The following is a 20,032-nucleotide window of genomic DNA, read 5'->3' as shown; positions in this document are numbered from 1 at the left end:
ATCTCTGTTAACTGTACCACATTATACAGAACTCTATGAGGAATGCTAATCCAGACCCTTTCCCATCTAGCTCACGAATTCAAATTCTACCTGTGACAACAGTAACTGAAAGCTGTTACCATCTGACAGCTGTTTGATGGTCTATGTGAAAAGAATTTGGTGATTTCTTTCCAGTTTCTAATAGGCAGACACATCTGCATCACAAACCCACCACCCAAACTGGCACTATTTGGCATCTTTATTGATAGTCTTAGCAGAGAATCTGAACAGTCACAGAGATGGAACTATCTTCTTGCTGATACAGATGGCCCCTCCCGCTCATGAATATGGTATACTACTGGCAGACCAGCATAGCCAAACTTGTACCGTCCATGCTTTACCTGCAGAGATTTTTCATTAATCATGGATATAATTTACTTAGCACCTTTCACGAGCATTCAAATATATATATATTTTTAAATCAACGTCTTGGACAGCACATGATTGAGTCCCATGTTTACGCCTGTTCCACACACATCTGGTATTAGCTAGAGTTGATGTTAATTACTGTGAATTACAGACATTCGAGGTGCTGAAATTATAGATAACTTTATATATTTTGAAGAATCGAATTCCATATAATTCAATCTCTTCCTTCTGACATCCATATGTTATGCCACTTTGGGTCTTGATCACAGATTTCAACACTGTGGGCCCTGATCCAAAGCCTGCTGAAGTCAATGAAAAGACTTCCACTGACTTCAGCAGGCTTTAGATCAGGCCCTGGGTCACTTGAATAGTATAAAGCAAAAGCTACTTCAAAAACACAGCTCTCGTCCTAGAACCTTCAATAAGAGAAAAGTTCAGCAGCTGTATTATTCCCAGGACCAGTATCTCTCAACTGAGATTTCATAGAACTACATGTGCCACTAGATGGCACCTGAAATCAAATAGAAGCAAATTCTACCAATGAAAAGCATTACGTTCTTACGGGGGCAAATATTAAAAAATGGCCTCTATTTTGCACACAACTGATTTTGCATGCAGTGTTGTGAATGTTACAAACAGAATGCAGTCTTAGGAAAACAAGAACTGCCTGCTTCCCCCCTTTCTCCCTACGTGCACCCAAGGTCCATCTAGTCTGGTATCTGATCTCCAATGGCAGACAGCACTAGCTCCTTCAGAGGAAGCTGCAAAACCCTGCAGTAGGCAGATGTGGCCTGCCCCTCCTTGCATTAGGTGTTATTCTGATCGCTAACACTTAGGCCGTGGCTACACTACAGAGCTGTAGTGTTGCTAGCACAGGCATTCTAAACCGATGGGAGAGAGCTCTCCTGTCAGCTTAGTTACTCCAGTCCCCGAGACGGGCGGTAACTATGCTGGCGGGAGAGCTTCCACACCAGTGCTTAGGTCAATGTAACTTACATCGCTCAGGGATGGCTTATTCACACTCCTGACTGACATAACATATACTGACGTTTGTGCTAATGTGTACATAGACGTAGAGACTGACAAACGCTGAAGTATGAGGTCTAATACATAATTTTCACTTCCACCACCTGGGCTCCCCTGAGATATGTATTCTCCCCTAAGCCATCAAACCAGCACCAAAGGTATTCACAAACAAGGAAGACTTTCACTTGCACCTGCAAGCAAGTACAGCAGGAATACTGCAACCGGAATGGGACTAGGGATGCAAAATTAGTGGTCAGGCTGAGGCCTCTTTGAAGAGGCTGCCCTAAATTCTGTCTCACATATATTGTGCATAATTACTTCCTCTGTGCTTTCCTAAGTCACACTCTACTAAAGAGTAACACGCTGCTCTCAAACGCAGTAATAACAAGCCATGGGCAAGAGAAAATTTCCTTCTTAAACCAACATAACAGTCAGTTAAAGATGCTGTCATTCTAAAAGTTTTCCTGATAGATTATTAATACCAAAAAGTGTAAACAGTAGATCTGATCAAAAATTTTCCATCAGGACTGATTTTTGATAGAAAATTGGGTTTCAACTAACTAAAATTTTCACTAACAGTGTCTGCTTTCCACATAAAATTTTGATTTTTTCATAAAAATACTGAATGCCCAATCACTGGAAAATTTTCCCACCAAGAGGAGATACTGTGGTACATCATGGAAAATGTCCAACCAGGGACCCCAGGCTATAAAGGACATGAGGCTCTGCCGCAGCTTTCCTGAACCAAATTATTTCCCATTTTGTCCCAAATATTCTGGTTTTCAATTTTTGACTGAAAATTCAGAATTTTTCTGTAGAAAATAAAAACCCATTTTCTGACCAGCTGTAGCCTGTAAGACAGGACACCCAATGTTTTATAAGAAAGTCAAGGGGATATTGTACCATTTGGCTTTGGAGCCATTCAATCAAAGCTTCTGCTGTTGAATCTGGGACCTGACATCGCAGTCCTTCTTTTTCGTCCGCTTCCATCATCTCTAATAAACCACGCAAATCCTCCACAAGGTGCAGTGCTCGCAGGCTCCCCATGAATGGGGAGGTAGGGGATTGACAATCAAATATACCATTGGAATACTCCAAAGCCTTGGAACCTAGACAAAAGCAAGGTAAAGAGACAAGGATTACATTAGATAAGCCACAAGAGGAAATAAAGATATAAATACAATTATGAGACTTGCTATAATACATCTAGGAGGTTCGGCACCTACAGGGATTCCTAGTGACAAATATTTATTACCAACAAAATTCAGACCTGGATCTGGATTTTGAACTTCCCAGATTTTACGGGTGTTTGGACGCAGGCTCATCTCCATGTTATAGCACAGACATAAGTAATTCTTCACTGATACTCATCTGGTGTCCTGATGATACCTGTAACTTGTATCTTTTCTACAATTTTAATGTACAGTAAACCTAACATAATATAGCACAGGCTGTTAGGACTGTCTTGCAGCAGAGTAACATGCCAATACAAAGCACACTGGAGTTCAAGGCACAGTTTGGTCCCGCAGCTCCCTAAGGCTACCAGAGGTTGGGAATACTATGGAAGAAACATGCTCAGCCCTAGCAGTGTTTTGTCTCACTCTGTGGTGATTATATGACCCAAGAGAGACACTGATGGGTTCCACAGGGAATTGCAGTCAACATTTTTTACTCAAAAAGATAGGTTACCCTGATGCAAGGGCTTGGAAGCCTTTAAAAAAATAAAGAGAATTAATGAAGAGGGAGAGAAGGAAATATTGAATGACTTCCCCTAAAATTAAAACCCTAAGCCCAAACAAGTTGGCTATTGTGGCATTCACACGTGAGGATTAATAAGCAAAAGTTATTATTCACTAACACAAAGGACATTCACTCTAAAGTGAAAGGTTCAATAAAAAAGGGAAGAAATCCACAGTTAAAGCTGATTTAAGTTAACTTAGCTAATTCTGTCTCGATACTTCAACACACTGATTTAGACTGTCACGTCTGTAACGACTTAATACTGTAATGCCTAGACACAATGAGACATTAACGACAAAGTATCATCTTTTATGCTGTTAACTGTTTGGATATTGCAGATATATGCAGAATGTACACGTCCTTCTAAGCCTTCATTTGTCTGGCAGTCTGAAAAATGCAAGCATTCCAACTATTAATTCCCTTTGAGAACATTAAAAAGAGAAAAATCCCTTGCAGAAGTATAGGAGGTGATAGGACAAAATTAACAACTCCTTTGCAATATTATGTAAAGGTTTGTAAAGACATATGTAATTAAGTCTTTGGTGTCTTAAACATCCTGATAACCACCCTTTATTTTTACATTAAACCCCATGCTGTCCAAGCCTACTTGGGCCCTTCATAATTCAGACGCTATGACCCACTGTATACACTGAACATGTGTGCCAGAGGTCTTTAAGAAGATAGCATTGTGGAGAAAAGTCAGTTCTAGCAAAGCAGGCACTTTTTTAAGCTTTTTTTTTTTTTTTAAAGGAAATTATTTTATGTGGGATTGTTGAAGCCTTCATATCTCTGATGCTGCCTATGCAGAATACTTCTTCAATTTGAACAGCTGTTTGGATAGCTCTGCTGGAATGGAATCAAACCAAAAACTTCTGTCTGCTTTGTTTCTCTGTTTTATATGATTGTATGTTTTTCGCAGCTCACTGGATACAGTTTTAAGAGGTCAAGAAGTAATATACTTTTTGATCTCTCTCCCAGGCCCAGTAAAAATGTATGAGCGAATTGCTCATGCTTAGGAAAACATTAAAGTTAGAGATAGGCCCAAACCAAAGCCCTGATTCAAAAAGCCCCTACTTTGAAGGGATCAAAATTCAGTTCTTAATCTGAATTGGCCCAGTCAGGCCTATTTAATTAATTTCTCTCAAGACTTGAGTGAGGTACAGCACTAGAGACAAGCTTTCCCTTCTTGACACCCCACTACTCTTCAAACAAATACTAATCCTGATTTGAAACATCCTTGGCTATTCCAGTCCTTCAAGTTGAACCACATTGCCCAATGGTTTTGCGAAGTGTAGTGATGGGGAGATAGGAAAACAGGTGCAACTGAATTGGCACTGTGTGTTTGCAGGGATTTGTGCCATCCTCTTTCAAATCGGTTTGCATCCTTTGAGTTTCACAACTAGTTAGTAGGGAGGCATCAAACACAGTTCTATGTGCATCCTCTTTCAACTGGAACTCAGCCCTACACAGATGAAAGGAGGATTGAACTGGTTAAACAAACAGCATAATGTTTTTACCTGCTATAATGCCGTCCATCTGTTCCAAAGCTGCAGCTAGCATGTCACTTGCGTCATTCATCATCTTCCTGCTTGTCAAGGGTACTCACTGCTAAAGCCTAACAAGAAATGAAATGATAATTCTGTTACATGGACACCAATACATCAAAAGCCTCAACTATGCAAGTCAGTCTGCAAGTGGCTATTCATTTCACCGTTGTATTAATTTAGATGGAATACATGGGCCAAAACTGTTAACATAACCTAGTCACTGTCCAACATTAAACAGTATTAAACAAGGTCTGGGGTTTGGTACACAGAGACCTCAGCTTGCTTAATACTATGGCAAATACAGCATTAAAAATCCTTGTAACTTTTAATTAAAGATACAGAGAAGGAAAAACATGGTTAAAGCATCTGCAATGAAAAATATTAAGTCCGTCTTTCATTTTAACAACATCCCTTGTTCCCTTTCCTTTAGCTGGAGAGAGTTTTTAGAAGGAAACCTCCCCGTCTTGTTTGACAGTCTCTTAGATGGTATTAATGATGATAATAACTGTCCTTTTGGGGAAAAGAGAAGTGAGTTGAAATGGGCTGGAACTGTTGTTGTTGCTGTTGTTAAAGTCTGATCCCATTTTATTTCAGGTGGTCTTTGGGATTCAGATGGAGCTGGTCGGACTAGCGCTGCCATCTGGATCCCTCTCTCTGGCCCAGTCTGGTCAGGACATCTCTCGGGATCAGGATGACGAAGGCTAGGGTCCCAGGAGACACTGGGGGACAGTCACGATGACGAAGTTGCTCCAGTAGCCTCATTCTGTTTTTATTCCTCCCCCCAAAAAAGTCTTTTTTTAAGGACCCAAAAAGGGAGTGGTGGGTGAAGTAGCTTATCCCCTCATTATTTTGTCCACCAATTAGGCCTAGTATCTGACACAAATTTTGGTTCATTAGTTTTTGGTTCCACATTTCTTGTTTTTACTAAACTACAGTCTTTGAGTTATATTAATAGGCCTCTTTGCTTAGACTAATTCGGTTTTTTGTCTCACTTTCATACCTTTTTATAACATTCATTATTGAAAGCAACTACTTTCCATGAACGTTTGTTTTATAGGTTATTACAACATCTCTTGAACTTTCATATACTTTTTTACAATTGAGCTTACCATTAGGGTACATTTGTAAGCCCAATTATCACAGCATCACTCAGTGTCCTCTAAATTTAGGAAATTTACAAAGCAGCAGGGTTCCTTCCTGACCACTGGCAATATCAGCAGGCGTATCTCACCTAAGCCCCAAATGAGCTGCTAGGAAATCAAGTCTTTGCTTAGTGGGCTGGTCTCTATCTTTGGCAGGTCTGGTCACAGTCACGTTCATAAGTGACAACTGCCTGTATTGTAGAACATTGGTGGCCCTCTAATTCCCACCAGCAGTGGCATGTGACGCTTCAGACAGCTCACACAGGAGAAACAGCTTGCTCTAATAGCCAACTGAAATTTGCCAGAAGGGAAGTAAATTGAGGATGAAGCTTTAATCATAGCAGTAAGCCTGAGTCTCTGCTCTGCTCCCCCTGGCCCACAACTCCTCTTCTCTTCTGTAGTCCCTCATGAATCAAAGACAGTCTCACAGAGGATGAGAAAGGAAAGAACTATTTTGGTTAACAGGGCCCACTGTTCTATATCAATGGTGCATCTTGGGGGAAAGAACCTAATTTCAGATAATCCAGGTTTCAGGAAGTTCAGGTAAGTCAGGGGTCTAGTGTTCTGTGCATTACTTCAATAGAGACCGAGGAAAAAAAACAGCCCTTGTGTAATTGTAGGACTTCTCTAACGGTTCTAAATACGTGTCACTTGCATTATTGTGACTGTCTGTGGAAACAAGATGACAAATGGGGCAAAATAAAATAAATGCCATTGTTCTTCATAAAAATCAAATAAAATAAATTAGCAAATAAAAATACAAACATAGTTTCTTGCACATAAGGAGAGTGCTTCTAGTTATCTTTTTAACAAGAGTCAACAGTGTGTGAACCAAATTATGCCCTGGGAGAACTGCAGAGAAGACAATGGAGTTACACCACAATTAATCTAATCCCAGAATGTTTAGAAGTTGAGGAATAAAGAGGGATTTAAAAACTCTCCTCTACTCTTCAAGTAGAGCTTGGAAAAGCTAACCTGCGAGACACACTTCCCAAGATGATAAGCTGGGAGTTTGGGAATTTAAATGGATGATTTAAAGAAAAAAAGAAGTATTTTTAAATTTTGGTCCTCAAACTTTATTTCTTAGTTGAATCACTCCCACTTTCCCAGCTGCAACAACTCATCTTTGTTTCCGTTATCCTTTAGCTCATGAGAACACTCAACTTTCAAAAAATCAACATAAGAGGCTTTTAAAGATGGCAACCCACTTCCTTTGCACCAATTTCAACTGACTGCATCAGAGCTGGCCCAGACCAGACGTTCAGCCACAGTCACTCCCCACTGTGCTGAGGCAATTAGTGAAACCCTTCATCAGGAATCAAAAAAGGGGCCAAAGTTAAATGCACAAGTGGCAGCCATCTTAGGATGGTGTGCCAGAGTTCAAATCTCTACAGCTCTTATTTTAAACTAAGTGAGGGGAAGAATTAACCCCTCACCACAAGTATTTATAGCCAATGAATTTTGCCTAATTAACCAGCTTACATTCTTTCATTTTAAGTCTAATGTTCCATGCAGCTCAGAGACAAGTTGACATATCTTATTAGAAAGTAACAAAAAACTTTACACAAGGCCAAAAACATCTGCAGTTGTGAAGGAGATTTTATACATCTATTAGGGCTCTCAAGTTATTAAAAAATTAATCATGATTAATCATACTGTTAATAATAGAATACCAATTTAAATTTACTATAAATATTTTTGGATGTTTTTCTACATTTTAAAATATATGGATTTCAATTATAATGCAGAATACTATGTGTTAAGTGCTCATTTTAGATAATTATTTTTATTACAAATATTTGCACTGTAAAAAAAGATAAACACATTTTTCAAATGGAGAACTGAGAACAAAAGATTAAAAGCCTGCTTCAAAGTCCATTGAAGTCAGTGGAAGTCTTTTCACAGTGTCTTGCCCAAGGTCACACACAAGAAGTCTGTGGCACTGCTCAGATTAAACCCAGTTCGGGCTCCCAGTCCACTGCCTTAACTACAAAATCAGTAAGAAACCTGAAGATGGTATAGGGAAAATTTGGGCTACCCCTACTGTCTGGGACTCTTAGCAGAGCAATTCATCCAATAAGATCCCAAGATTTCAGACTACTGAGTCAACATAGGGGGGATACACCTTCCTCATACCTCCTTTTCCTAACCACCTAATGTCCAAAGTTGAAAATCTGGTGAGAAGCAGATGGGTACTTTGAAGCATATTCTGTATGGATAACAGTGAAGTTGCAGGGTGACTGGATCAACAAGGAGCCATCATGGAATAAAGCAGTGGTTCTCAAACAGATGTATGCATACCCCATGGTGTACGCAGAGGTAGGGCTGCCCAGAGGATTCAGGGGGCCTGGGGCAAAGATATTTCGGGGGCCCCTTCCATAAAAAAAAGTTGCAATACTATAGAATACTATATTCTCGTGGGGGCCCCTGTGGGGCCTGGGACAAATTGCCCCCCCCCCCTCTGGGCGGCCCTGCGCAGAGGTCTTCCGGGGGTATATCAACTCATCTAGATATCTGCCTAGTTTTACAACAGGCTACATAAAAAGCACTAGCGAAATCAGTACAAACTAAAATTTCATACAGACAATGACTTGTTTGTACTGCTCTATATACTATACACTGAAATGTAAGTACAATATTTATATTCCAATTGATTTATTTTATAATTATATGGTAAAAATTAGAAAGTAAGCAATTTTTCCGTAATAGTTGCTGTGACACTTCTGTATTTTTTATGTCTGATTGTGTAAGTCGTTTTTAAGTGAGGTGAAACTTGGGGGTGCACAAGAGAAATCAGACTCCTGAAAGGGGTACAGTAGGCTGGAAAGGTTGAGAGCCACTGGAATAAGGGGCTTGAATTCCAGCCCAGGCCAGCAGTGACAAAACATTATTACTGTCAGAAAGCTGTCTGGTGTCCTGTATGAAATGAGGTGGTGATGTCAGTTCAGTTTTTATTGTACACACAGCCACATCGCAAAAACCACCAACATGGCTGTTATCCTTGTTGACAGTCTCAGAGGAGAGGCCAAGGGTTGAATGACCATGAAAACTGAACTACCATTTTGCCCTTAGGGCTGGTCCCATTCCAAGCCAAGCCTGTATCACACTGCTGTGAGAAAGTTTGAGCTGCTGCTTCCCATGCCTTGGCTTACCTCTTTGGGTGTGTCTACACTGCAGCCGGAGGTATAATTTCCAGCTTGGGTAGATGCACACATGCTAGCTTTGATCGAGCTAGTGTGCTACAAATAGTCAAGTAACCACAGTTGCACAGCTGGCCACCTAAATATATAGCTAAGGCCTCAGATAGACTGTCCCCGTGTGCCGCTGCAGCCACACTATTTTTAGTGCACTAGCTCAATCAGAACTAGAGCGGGTACACCTACCTAACCTGGAAATTACACCACCTGTTCCAGTGTAGTCATATCTTTTATGGCTGGAAGACTCGAGTCTTTGGGATGTCAATCTGGATCCCTTCAGAAGCACTAAGTTCACCTTTTAAAAAATGCTGTTGTCTTTACCAAGGTGGCCAGCCACTGTGTTGAAAGGGAGTTTATACACACATGGGCAAAACACTGAAGCAGGTGCTTAACTTTAAGGACATCAGTAGTTCCAGCAAAGGCAATGTATCTACATGCTTAAAGTTAAGCATGTACTTTAGCATGTAGTTTCTATTCTAGCACAATGAAGATATGAGTCACAGGGATACTCTAGATTGTTGTGGCTTACATCTGGTACACATTAGTCTGTGTGAGAGAACACTTCTACTATAAACATAGATACAGCACAAGGCTAAACAAAAATCAGACAGGGAGAATCATTTTTAACCTTTTGCATGCCCTGCCACTTTGTCTTCTTAACAAAGGTCAGATATTTTCAGCATCATTGGCAACACTCAGCTCCAATATAAGCAATAAGGAAAGCTGTTCATCTCATCTTTGGTGTAAATTATCGAATGCAGATCCCTAAAAAGCAAATCAATTCTAAAAGTTTCCCTACACAATTGTCATCTATAGGTATAAACCACCTGCTAGGTAATTTTTATTGCAGACCACCAGCTATCTCTGCTGAAAGACTACACTGAAAAAGGCCAGTGAGCATCATATCTTTTCCATCAAAGCTCTTCTTGCAGCAAATCAGCAAGAAGTGGATCTGAAACTTAGGGATACCCTTTGAATGATGGAATAAAGACTACGGAACTTACATAATGAAATACATTTTTTTTAACCTAGTTACTGAAGTTCAAGAAGCTACAGTAATTTTTGAAAGGGAAAAAGTAACGTGGATGAGCTAACCATAAAAAGGTCTAACCAAATCAAAGAATTATAGCTGCAGGTTTTTGGCATAAGGTACGTAAGCAATAAAGATCAAACAATATATTGCCTGCCATAATATATAGCAAATCTTCCTTAAAATATCTATGGGTCAGCTGCCTACATGTTTGATAAGGGAGAAAAAGTAACTCCCTCTTCCTTTGAAGATCGCCTAGACCAGGGATCTCAAACTCAAATCACCACGAGGGCCACATGAGGACTAGTACATTGGTCTGAGGGCCAGATCACTGACACCTTTTCATATAAAGGTACAAAAGCCCCCCGCCATCCCCCCACGCTGCCCCCAGCCCCACCCCCCACTCCACCCCTTCCATGAGGCCCCACCCTACCCTGCTTCTCCCCCCCCCCTTCCAACCCCTTCCCCAAATCCCCATCCCTGCCCTTCCTCTTCTCTGGCTCCTCCCCTGAGCGCGCGGCTCCCTGCTCCTCCCCTCTCCCTCCTGGAAAGTGCTAAATGCCGCCAAACAGCTGTTTGGCGGCAAGAAGCACCTGGAGGTAGGCAGAGGAGCGGGGATGCAGCATGCTGCGGGGGGGAGGGGTGGCGACAGGTATGGGGAGTTTGGCGGCCGCAGGAAATAACTCCGGGGGGTGGGGGGGGGGTGCAGGGAGCTTGATGGGCTGCAGCAAATAACTCTGCAGGCCGCGTGTTTCAGACCCCTTGCCTAGACAATTAAGGAATTCTTGCCCTTAGTATAGTAGTATAAGAATCTTCATGAATAGAGAATGGGCACAGTCATCTTTAGATTTATCTTGAGTCCTCTAAGGCAGAGAACTTAAAGAGAACCCTCAGAACTTCTTCCGCTCTAGACAAAATCCTGGTTCCCTATTGTGCTGTGGACTAAGGGCCCTATACTGCAAAGTGCGGAGTACCCTGAACTGCCATTTATTTTAATGAGACTAGAATGTGCTCAGCACAGCTCAGGAATAGGCCACCTATAAAAAAAAAAACCCTCATGGAGGGAGCAACAACATAAGAGAGCCAAGATGCTGCCCATAGCTTTGGTAAGGAGCAGAACCATCATCTCATTGTTACCTTGTTCTCCCCCCCCTCCAACCCCCAATACCTGTTTCTTGTCTTATTCTTAGAGCGTAAGCTCTCTGGGGCAGGGACTGTCTGCTACATGTTTGTACAATGCTTAGCAAACAATGGAGTTGGGACACCTAGGCACTACCTACCACAATATAAAAAATGGAACCATTTTGCTTCATCAGGGCAAAACGATCTCATAATTTTCAGCTAAATACATTTCCCACTTAAGTTTTTCTTCTGAACAAAGACTTTGTCAATACTGGACTATTGTTCTGAAAGATCCCCACCAAAGCTACCATCAATACAGCTCAGCTAATAGCAGGAACAATGAGAATCCTAGTCTAGATAGGGCCCAGGTGATCATTAGTGTTTTAACTAGGGTCATCTAGCCCTGCTCTAAGTGGGATTGGATGACATGGTGATTAAAACACAGGCAACAATACAGTAGAGCTCCCACCATTGCTACCACAACAGGAATTGCCCTGGGGGTAGGAGCAGGGTCAAATTTAAAAAAAATAAAGTCCAGTGAAGCAAAAGAAGGAAATATCGCTGCTTTTTGTAATCCAAAGAGAACAAAAGACTTCCCCAAACATCCTCTTGCCACCTCTCAAAGAACATCTGCTGTCAAACTGAGCAGGCCACAGGCTAGGAAATTTTGAGAGGTAAAGAACAGCTGGAGACTATATGACAAGATATTGTTTCCCTAACTACTCATCCCTACAAAGTGGTAATCTGAAACGAAGATAGCTTGAATTGAATTGAACAGAACAGACTGGTCACCCTCCCCAGACAGTGCGTCATCTGGGTTTGAGGAAGTGAAACTACTGAGATAAAGAAAACTGGAAGTGTTCTTCCCCTGCTCCAGAAACAGAGTAGTTTTTATTATTATTTACATAGCACCAGTGCTATGTATGGCTTTCAGATGACAGGAAGGAAGACAAAGACTCTGCACTCCAAGGAATTTACAGCAGACAAAAAACAAGGCCAGAAAAGACAACGCACCATAGAGAGAGGGAAAGACATGGGGACATCAGAAAGCAGAGGGAAAGGGGAATACAAGGCACGCATTTTGGGGACAAGCATCCCAAACCATTTTGAGTACCAAGATAGTGGCCATGCTTGCCTTGTACATATGAAATGTCATCTGCTTGCTTGAGGTTTCTAGTACAAATAAAATAAGAGTAAGGACAAAAGTAATACTGACGCACTAAAAGGATGAATTGCTGACTTTCGAAATAGAGTGGGTAGCATCTAACTAGGCCGCATATGAAAGAATGATGTATTGGCAAGTAAACAGAACAGATACTTGTTGATGAATAGAACAGTTTCTTTCTTTTTAATTTACTTCATTCGAAAGGAGGTAAAATCCTACCCAAAAAAATGAAAAATAGGAAAAGCCAGACAGTCAGGGAACACTGAGAAAAAACAGCTTGAATAATCCCACAGAGTGGTGAAGCAGTCAAGGACCCTGGGAATCTTTCATTAACTAATGAGGTTGTTCAGACAGTCACCCATAGCTAATACACCTCTACCCCGATATAACGCGACCCGATAGAACATGAATTTGGATATAACGCGGTAAAGCAGCACTCCGGGGGGGCGGGGCTGCGCACTCCGGCGGATCAAAGCAAGTTCGATATAATGTGGTTTCACCTATAATGCAGTAAGATTTTTTGACTCCCGAGGACAGCGGTATATAGGGATAGAGGTGTATATAAACACCACACCAAATAGAATAAACCATTTTCTCTTACTCAAAGATAAGGAGAGAAGAAAGGGAAAATCACCCCATAAAAATAGATTGGTCCATATGTATAACACAGAAGGTGAGCGAAACAGACACTTGCCTACAGACAAAGAGAAACGCATGGAATTCATCCCTGATACAATCTTACTGACATCAGTGGATCTACACCAGCAATTAATCTGGTCCAGTATGTGCGTATTTTTCTCAAAACACTTTACCCTAGGGACTATTTAAGACAAGCTCTGCCACGCTTCCCAAAATAAAACCTGTGTTACCATCCTAACACCTTTCTTAAATATAATCAGTTCAAGAGACTTGTTTTTTAAACCTCTATTCCAGTGCTCACAGCTGAACACCTTGCTCAGGCTAAGAAGAAAAAAAATATTACTTCATGAAGGCTAAACGACAAGAGACAATTTCAAACTGCAATTATTTCTATCATCAGTTAGGATGACTCTTATCTGTTGCTGACATTCCCAGAATGTCTCTGGTTGTTACACATAAAGGAGATATTTGGTCTTACTTGTTAAATATCCTTTCTGCTGGTTCCCACCACTACTCTGGTTGCTAGGGTTATGCGGTTCACCTTCCAGTACAGAGACACACAAACCCTTCTGGCTACCTCACCAGTGCAGATGTATTCCAAACCACTTCAAGAGAAAGTGAAAAACAAACCACAGAGAAAAGAAAACACTGCTTTGCAAGAAAACCTAAAGGAAGCCAAAATGTGCAGCATCAGAGAGCTTATGCTGCTGTGCTCATTCACATAAAGCTCACATCGGCTTCAAATGGATATCTGCCTGAATAAGGACTTCAGGATCCTTAATGAAGATGCCAAACAAATATGAAGCGCTTAAATATATTGCACATGTTTGAAATTATTCATAACGTTCTCACCCAGAGATTATCTATGCTGAATGTTTCTATAGTGGCAACGTTTTCAATCATGTCCCCTAATTTAGAGTGCCTTTGCTTTTGCATGCACGCACTCTGAAGTCAATGGCAGATTCTGGTGCTCAGCACCTTTGAAAAGAAGGCTCTAACTGTCTCAAAATTATTAGCACTCAAAATTAGTGGACATTTTTCAAAACTATGGCCCAAACTTTTAAATGAGAGTGCAGACTTCAGAGTGATGTGGATAATGGAAGAAAGGTCAGTGTCTATCGTCTTCTTTATTCCAAATCTGGGAGCCCTACGCGTACAAAGAAACTACTCATTGGGGCAGAGACAATATGTGGCGTGCCCACGTATTCACGTGTTCGTGGCACCCAAAGAGTTCTCTATATCCAGTTTGAAACATAAAAGCAGTGGAGGTATCCAAGGCCAGAAGGGAATTCATTCTCTGTTTAAGAAAAGCCAGCCATGTCTGAAATCTTGCTTTCACTGAAAGAGAAAGTTTCAAAACTTGCCAGAATCTAGCCTTCAGGTTTAAAGGAAAGTCAATAAGCACTTACAGAGCATCCAAGAACTCTACGCACAACTACTACTTGTTCTCATGGTCTTTTTCAATTTCATAGAAGTGTTTGTAGTTCCGATATGTATATAAATGATTAACTCTCACCTATATATGCCCAGGATCAAATTACTCTCCCATTTACCAAAAAGTATAGTTGGTATCCATTATGGTTAGAGCAGAGGTCCCCAAAGTGTGGGTTGCACCCCTCTAGGGGAGCACAGAGAAACATTCGGGGAGGGGGTAGCATGGTTGGCCCAGGCCAGCCCCACGAGGGGTGGGGATGGCGCGCCCACGCAGCCCCACCTCACCTTCTGGGATGGAGCCACACCTCCAGCTCAGGGTCCCACACCTGGCCCCATCCCCAGCCTCAGTGTGGCTCCATACGTGGCCGGGGGCCCAGCTGCCAGCCCCCACCATGGCCCAGCTGTGGTTCCGCTCTCCCCGGCTATCCCCAGCCATGGCCCCACTCCCAGGTTTGGGGGAGAGGGGAGGTGCAGACAGTGGTAAGGAGGGTTGTGACCCTCAAAAGTTTGGGGATCATTGAGTTAGAGAGTTCAATTACCCTTGACTGAAATAAAGAATATATCCTAAAGAACCTTATTAAAATCTAGGCAAGAAGATTATTCTTTCTTCTACGTATCTATAGCACAAAGTGCTGTAAAATTAGCTTCATATACTCATAAGTGTGCTCTTTCAACTTCAGGCAAAACTGAAAAGAGCCAAGGACAGGTGGGATTAAAGGTATGTTTTCTTCAATACATTCCGAGTTGCATCAAGAGAAATATTTATAAGCACTCTCCATTGGTAAATTTTCTTTGGGAATCTGTCAATGTCCAGATTTACTTTGAGTAAAATCTCCAGTTCCGTATTTCCTGTCAGCACCAGCTTCCTTATATATAAATGAAAAATATGTACATAAAAAGGATCCAATTAGCCAAATCTATCAACTCTGTCTTCTTCTCGTCAATACAAAGTACATTGATCAATTATTTTATAAATTCTCATGCAAAGAAGATGCATCATAATTTAAGACACTACTACATTTTCAAATGGCAGCATCTTTTGTCAGTGCTGGCTGCCCATGGAATTTTCTGTAATTTTTTGTGCCTTTTTGGTTTCATCAGATCTACCTTTACAGATCATTAGGAGTCATATATGAGACTGGACTCCTTCCCATTGGAGAGAAAGAAGATCAAGAGTATCAAACATAACAAGTGTTAGTCAAGACGCTTAACATAATTCTGGGAGGTGAACAGATAACTTAGATAATTTTTTCACATCTTAGCTCATAGAGTACTACAGCGATGAAGACAGTATAAAAAACAATAGACTAGAACAGATCTTATGCCTTTGTCTGATAAATTAAAGAGCCCTCCTCTCTGGAACATCATCTCTCCATGCTGGTACTTGCAGACTATAACCAAGTTGTCTGTTAAACTTCTTTTCAAAAAGATAAATATATCAGTCTTCTTCAGTCCCCCATTATAAGGCAAATTTCCCAGTTCTCAAATTATTCCTATGGCTCTTCTCTGAACCCTTCCCAATTTATCAGTATCCTTTTTGAAGTGTGGACACCAAACACAGCATTTCAGTAAAGGTCTCATTAATGCTACAGACAAAGATACCACTTCCACACTCCTACTCCCACTCCCTGTTCCCTTGCTTATACATCCAAGAATCATGTTCCACCTCTTAGCCACAGGATTTCACTGGGACCTCATGTTAGTTGGTTATCCACCATGACCGTGTCCTTTTCAGAGACACTACATACAAGGATATAGTTCCCTATCCCAGAAATATGACCTATATTCTTTGTCCTTAGAGGTGCAACCTTGCATTTGGCTTTATTGAAACACACGTTTGTTTGCACCAACTTACCAAACAATCTAGACTGCTCTTTATATGTGATCTGTCTTGATCATTATGTATGTGTTTTGAGAAGGCTTAGTAGTACTAGAATCCTAATAAAGTATTTGATAAGTGTTAAGTATTACTGTCATTTATTGACATACAAATAAAATGCATGTCTTGGGTAGCCAGTTCTCACATTCCTTTGACGCATTTTAATACAGTATTGGTAATTACTGTGTACCACATTTCCAATCTTGGTTATATTTTGTTTCTTTGCCAGAGGAAACAGGCTGGGGTGGGGTGAGGAGAGGGACAGAACATCTAGTCAAAATGTTATTCTCTTGACAGTCTAACTAAAAAAACCCCCACAAAAAACAAACCAAACCAAACCAACAAATCAATATTTATATTTTGTAAATGTGTGTGTGTGGGGGGGAGCTATTCCACAAAGAGAATCAATACTGCCAAGTTTCACTCTAGAGCAAATTAATTCTACCAAGTCACAAAAGCCACTAATAAAAAGATGATGCTGTGGGATTTTTTTTAAATCTGGAAAAACAACAACACATCCGTAACTCTATCAGCATTGCCAGGTGAGGCTATATTTCATGAAAATAAATGTCACCTCAGACATATTGATACCTATTTGTGCTCTCTATGGAGAGCCAGAATAAGCAAGAAATATACTTTACAAAGAAACCTTTGTACAATACATTTCAATTATGAACTAACTCTTGTTTCAAATCTGAAATATCTAATCAGTTGAATAATTTCCCACAGGATGTTCTAAAGGCTACAAAGCTAACAGCCAGTTTTATAGTTAAACAGCATCAAACTGGTTAATTAACTGTTTTGCTCCCTGCATGACACCACACCTTTGCAAATAATTAAACACATGACATGGTGGTTTATTCAAGGCAAGGTAAAGAGCAAAGAAAGGACACCACCACTACCCCTCCCCTGGAGGGGCACTTTAGTGTCTATTCCACAGCTTCTAGATCGGGGTGGGCAAACTACGGTCCGGGGGCCACATGTGGCCTTTCAGACATTTTAATCTGGCCCTCAACCTTCTGCCGGGGAGTGGGATCTGGGGCTTGCCCCGCTCTGCGTGTGCTGTGGCTCTGCGCGGCTCCCGGAAGCAACAGCATGTTCCCCCTCCGGCTCCTATGCTTAGGGGGCAGCCAGGGGGCTCCATATGCTGCCACCACTCCAAGCACCGGCTCTGCAGCTCCCATTGGCCAGGAACCGCAGCCAGTGGCAGCTGCAGGGGCGGTGCTTGCAGACGGGGCAGCGTGCAGAGCCGCCTGGCCGCATCTCTGCCTAGGAGCTGGAGGGGGGACATGCCACTGCTTCCAGGAGCTGCTTGAGGTAAGCGCCACCCGGAGCCTGCACTCCTGACCTCCTCCTGCGCCACAGCCCCCTGCCATAGCCCTGATCCCCCTCCTGCCCTCTGAGCCCCTCAGTCCCAGCCCAGAGCACCCTCCTGCACCCTCAACCCCAGTCCCACCCAAGAGCCCGCACCCCCAGCTGGAGCCCTAACTCCTCCACACACACCCCAACCCTCTGCCCCAGTACAGAGCCCCCTCCCACAGCCTGAACTCCTCATTTCTGGCCCTACCCCAGAACTCTCACCCCTTCCTGCACCCCAACCCCCAATTTCGTGAGCATTCATGGCCCACCATACAATTACCCAGATGTGGCCCTCAGACCAAAAAGTTTGCCCACCCCTGTTCCAGATCCAAAAAGTCTCATGATTGTATTTTTTTTTTTAATTTATTATTAACTTCTTAAAGAAAGTGCATGTGGTTTTTTTTTTTAAGAGGCTAGCAGATAAAGGGTGAAAGGTGCAGAAACAAAACTTCAACATTTAACAAGTAATTATTAAGTAACAAGTAAGTAACAAAAAATTGATTTTTAAAAAATTACTCTGGGGTATTTTTAGTAGTTATATAAAAAGGGCTTAGCTTCAAACCTGTTGAGCCATCATGAGTTCCAGCCTGAAAAGACACAGTATAACTGTATTCAATACATTACTCTGGTGCTCAAGGAAGGAGAATAAATAAGCTTTAAAGTAAAATAAAATAAATGCTGGCAAGGCAGTAACTTAATGGAAACAATTTGGAAATATATCTTAATACAAGACAGAAAAAATAAACAGCCTATGTTTCAAATTTCTCCCAAGACTTTTTTTTAAGCGGCGTGTTAGAATCTGTGCCTTAGGCAAGCAAACAAATAGGTGATGAAAGTGATGATGGAAGACATTTGCCTTCTACTACAATATGTACTGTAGCTAGAACCAAATTACAATTTGTAACACCCACTACTAGCAGAGGAAAAAAAGTCATTTATCACTCCCTGAATCAGGTATTAAAAAGAGCATTTTCGTTCTATATACACAAGGTAAGTGCAGACAGAGGAGCAGGAATTTAATCTAACCTGGTTTTAACTGTAAGGGAAACAAGTAAAGTAAAGTGGGGAGCAGGCTCAGATCATAATATTGGGGATAGGTAGATTTTAATCCGATTGTTAGTCTGAATGAAAGAGATTACTACTGCATAGCAGAATAAGTCATCTCAGAGACACCAAAAGAAGTGCTTGGAGCAGACCTGACCATACAATATGAGGAAGTGAAGTGAAAGGTACTTGCACCTGGTGCAAGTGCTGGAGGAACCAACTAGGGGCAAAGCTTTTCTTGACCTGCTGCTCACAAACAGGGAAGAACTAGTAGGGGAAGCAAAAGTGGATGGGAACCTGGGAGGCAGTGACCATGAGATGGTCGAGTTCAGGATCCTGACACAAGGAAGAAAGGAGAGCAGCAGAATATGGACCCTGGACTTCAGAAAAGCAGACTTTGACTCCCTCAGGGAACAGATGGGCAGGATCCCCTGGGAGAATAACATGAAGGGCAAAGGGGTCCAGGAGAGCTGGCTGTATTTTAAAGAATCCTTATTGAGGTTGCAGGAACAAACCATCCCGATGTGTAGAAAGAATAGTAAATATGGCAGGCGACCAGCTTGGCTAAACAGTGAAATCCTTGCTGATCTTAAACGCAAAAAAGAGGCTTATAAGAAGTGGAAGATTGGACAAATGACCAGGGAGGAGTATAAAAATATTGCTCAGGCGTGCAGGAGTGAAATCAGGAAGGCCAAATCACACTTGGAGTTGCAGTTAGCAAGAGATGTTAAGAGTAACAAGAAGGGTTTCTTCAGGTATGTTAGCAACAAGAAGAAAATCAAGGAAAGTGTGGGCCCCTTACTGAAAGAGGGAGGCAACCTAGTGACCGAGGATGTGGAAAAAGCTAATGTACTCAATGATTTTTTTGCCTCTGTCTTCACGCACAAGGTCAGCTCCCAGATTGCTGCACTGGGCAGTACAGCATGGGGAGAAGGTGACCAGCCCTCTGTGGAGAAAGAAGTGGTTCGGGACTATTTAGAAAAACTGGACGTGCACAAGTCCATGGGGCCGGATGCGCTGCATCCGAGGGTGCTAAAGGAGTTGGCGGGTGAGATTGCAGAGCCATTAGCCATTATTTTTGAAAACTCATGGCGATCGGGGGAGGTCCCAGATGACTGGAAAAAGGCTAATGTAGTGCCCATCTTTAAAAAAGGGAAGAAGGAGGATCCGGGGAACTACAGGCCAGTCAGCCTCACCTCAGTCCCTGGAAAAATTATGGAGCAGGTCCTCAAGGAATCAATTATGAAGCATTTAGAGGAAAGGAAAGTGATCAGGAACAGTCAGCATGGATTCACGAAGG

The 20,032-nt window shown here is 41.8% G+C and overlaps 1 protein-coding gene across 23 annotated transcripts in view; it reads right to left on the bottom strand.

Moving 5' to 3' along the window:
• PPFIBP1 (PPFIA binding protein 1) overlaps positions 1 to 20,032 on the bottom strand; it is a 178,575-nt gene that overhangs the window by 78,139 nt on the left and 80,404 nt on the right. For all 23 annotated transcript variants that reach the window (XM_065569248.1, XM_065569270.1, XM_008165957.4 and 20 more), the window contains 2 exons: positions 4,692 to 4,789; positions 2,338 to 2,543 (listed from right to left, as the gene is read on the bottom strand). In XM_065569248.1, coding sequence (XP_065425320.1) covers positions 2,338 to 2,543; positions 4,692 to 4,755 — 270 coding nt within the window. In that variant the 5' untranslated portion in view covers positions 4,756 to 4,789. The remainder of the gene's footprint in view (positions 1 to 2,337; positions 2,544 to 4,691; positions 4,790 to 20,032) is intronic.

Source organism: Chrysemys picta, chromosome 1 (assembly GCF_011386835.1).
Source record: "Chrysemys picta bellii isolate R12L10 chromosome 1, ASM1138683v2, whole genome shotgun sequence".
In the NCBI taxonomy this organism is placed as follows: domain Eukaryota; kingdom Metazoa; phylum Chordata; order Testudines; family Emydidae; genus Chrysemys; species Chrysemys picta.
Note: the sequence above shows the minus strand (reverse complement) of the source record. Positions and strands in the feature narration are given on the sequence as shown.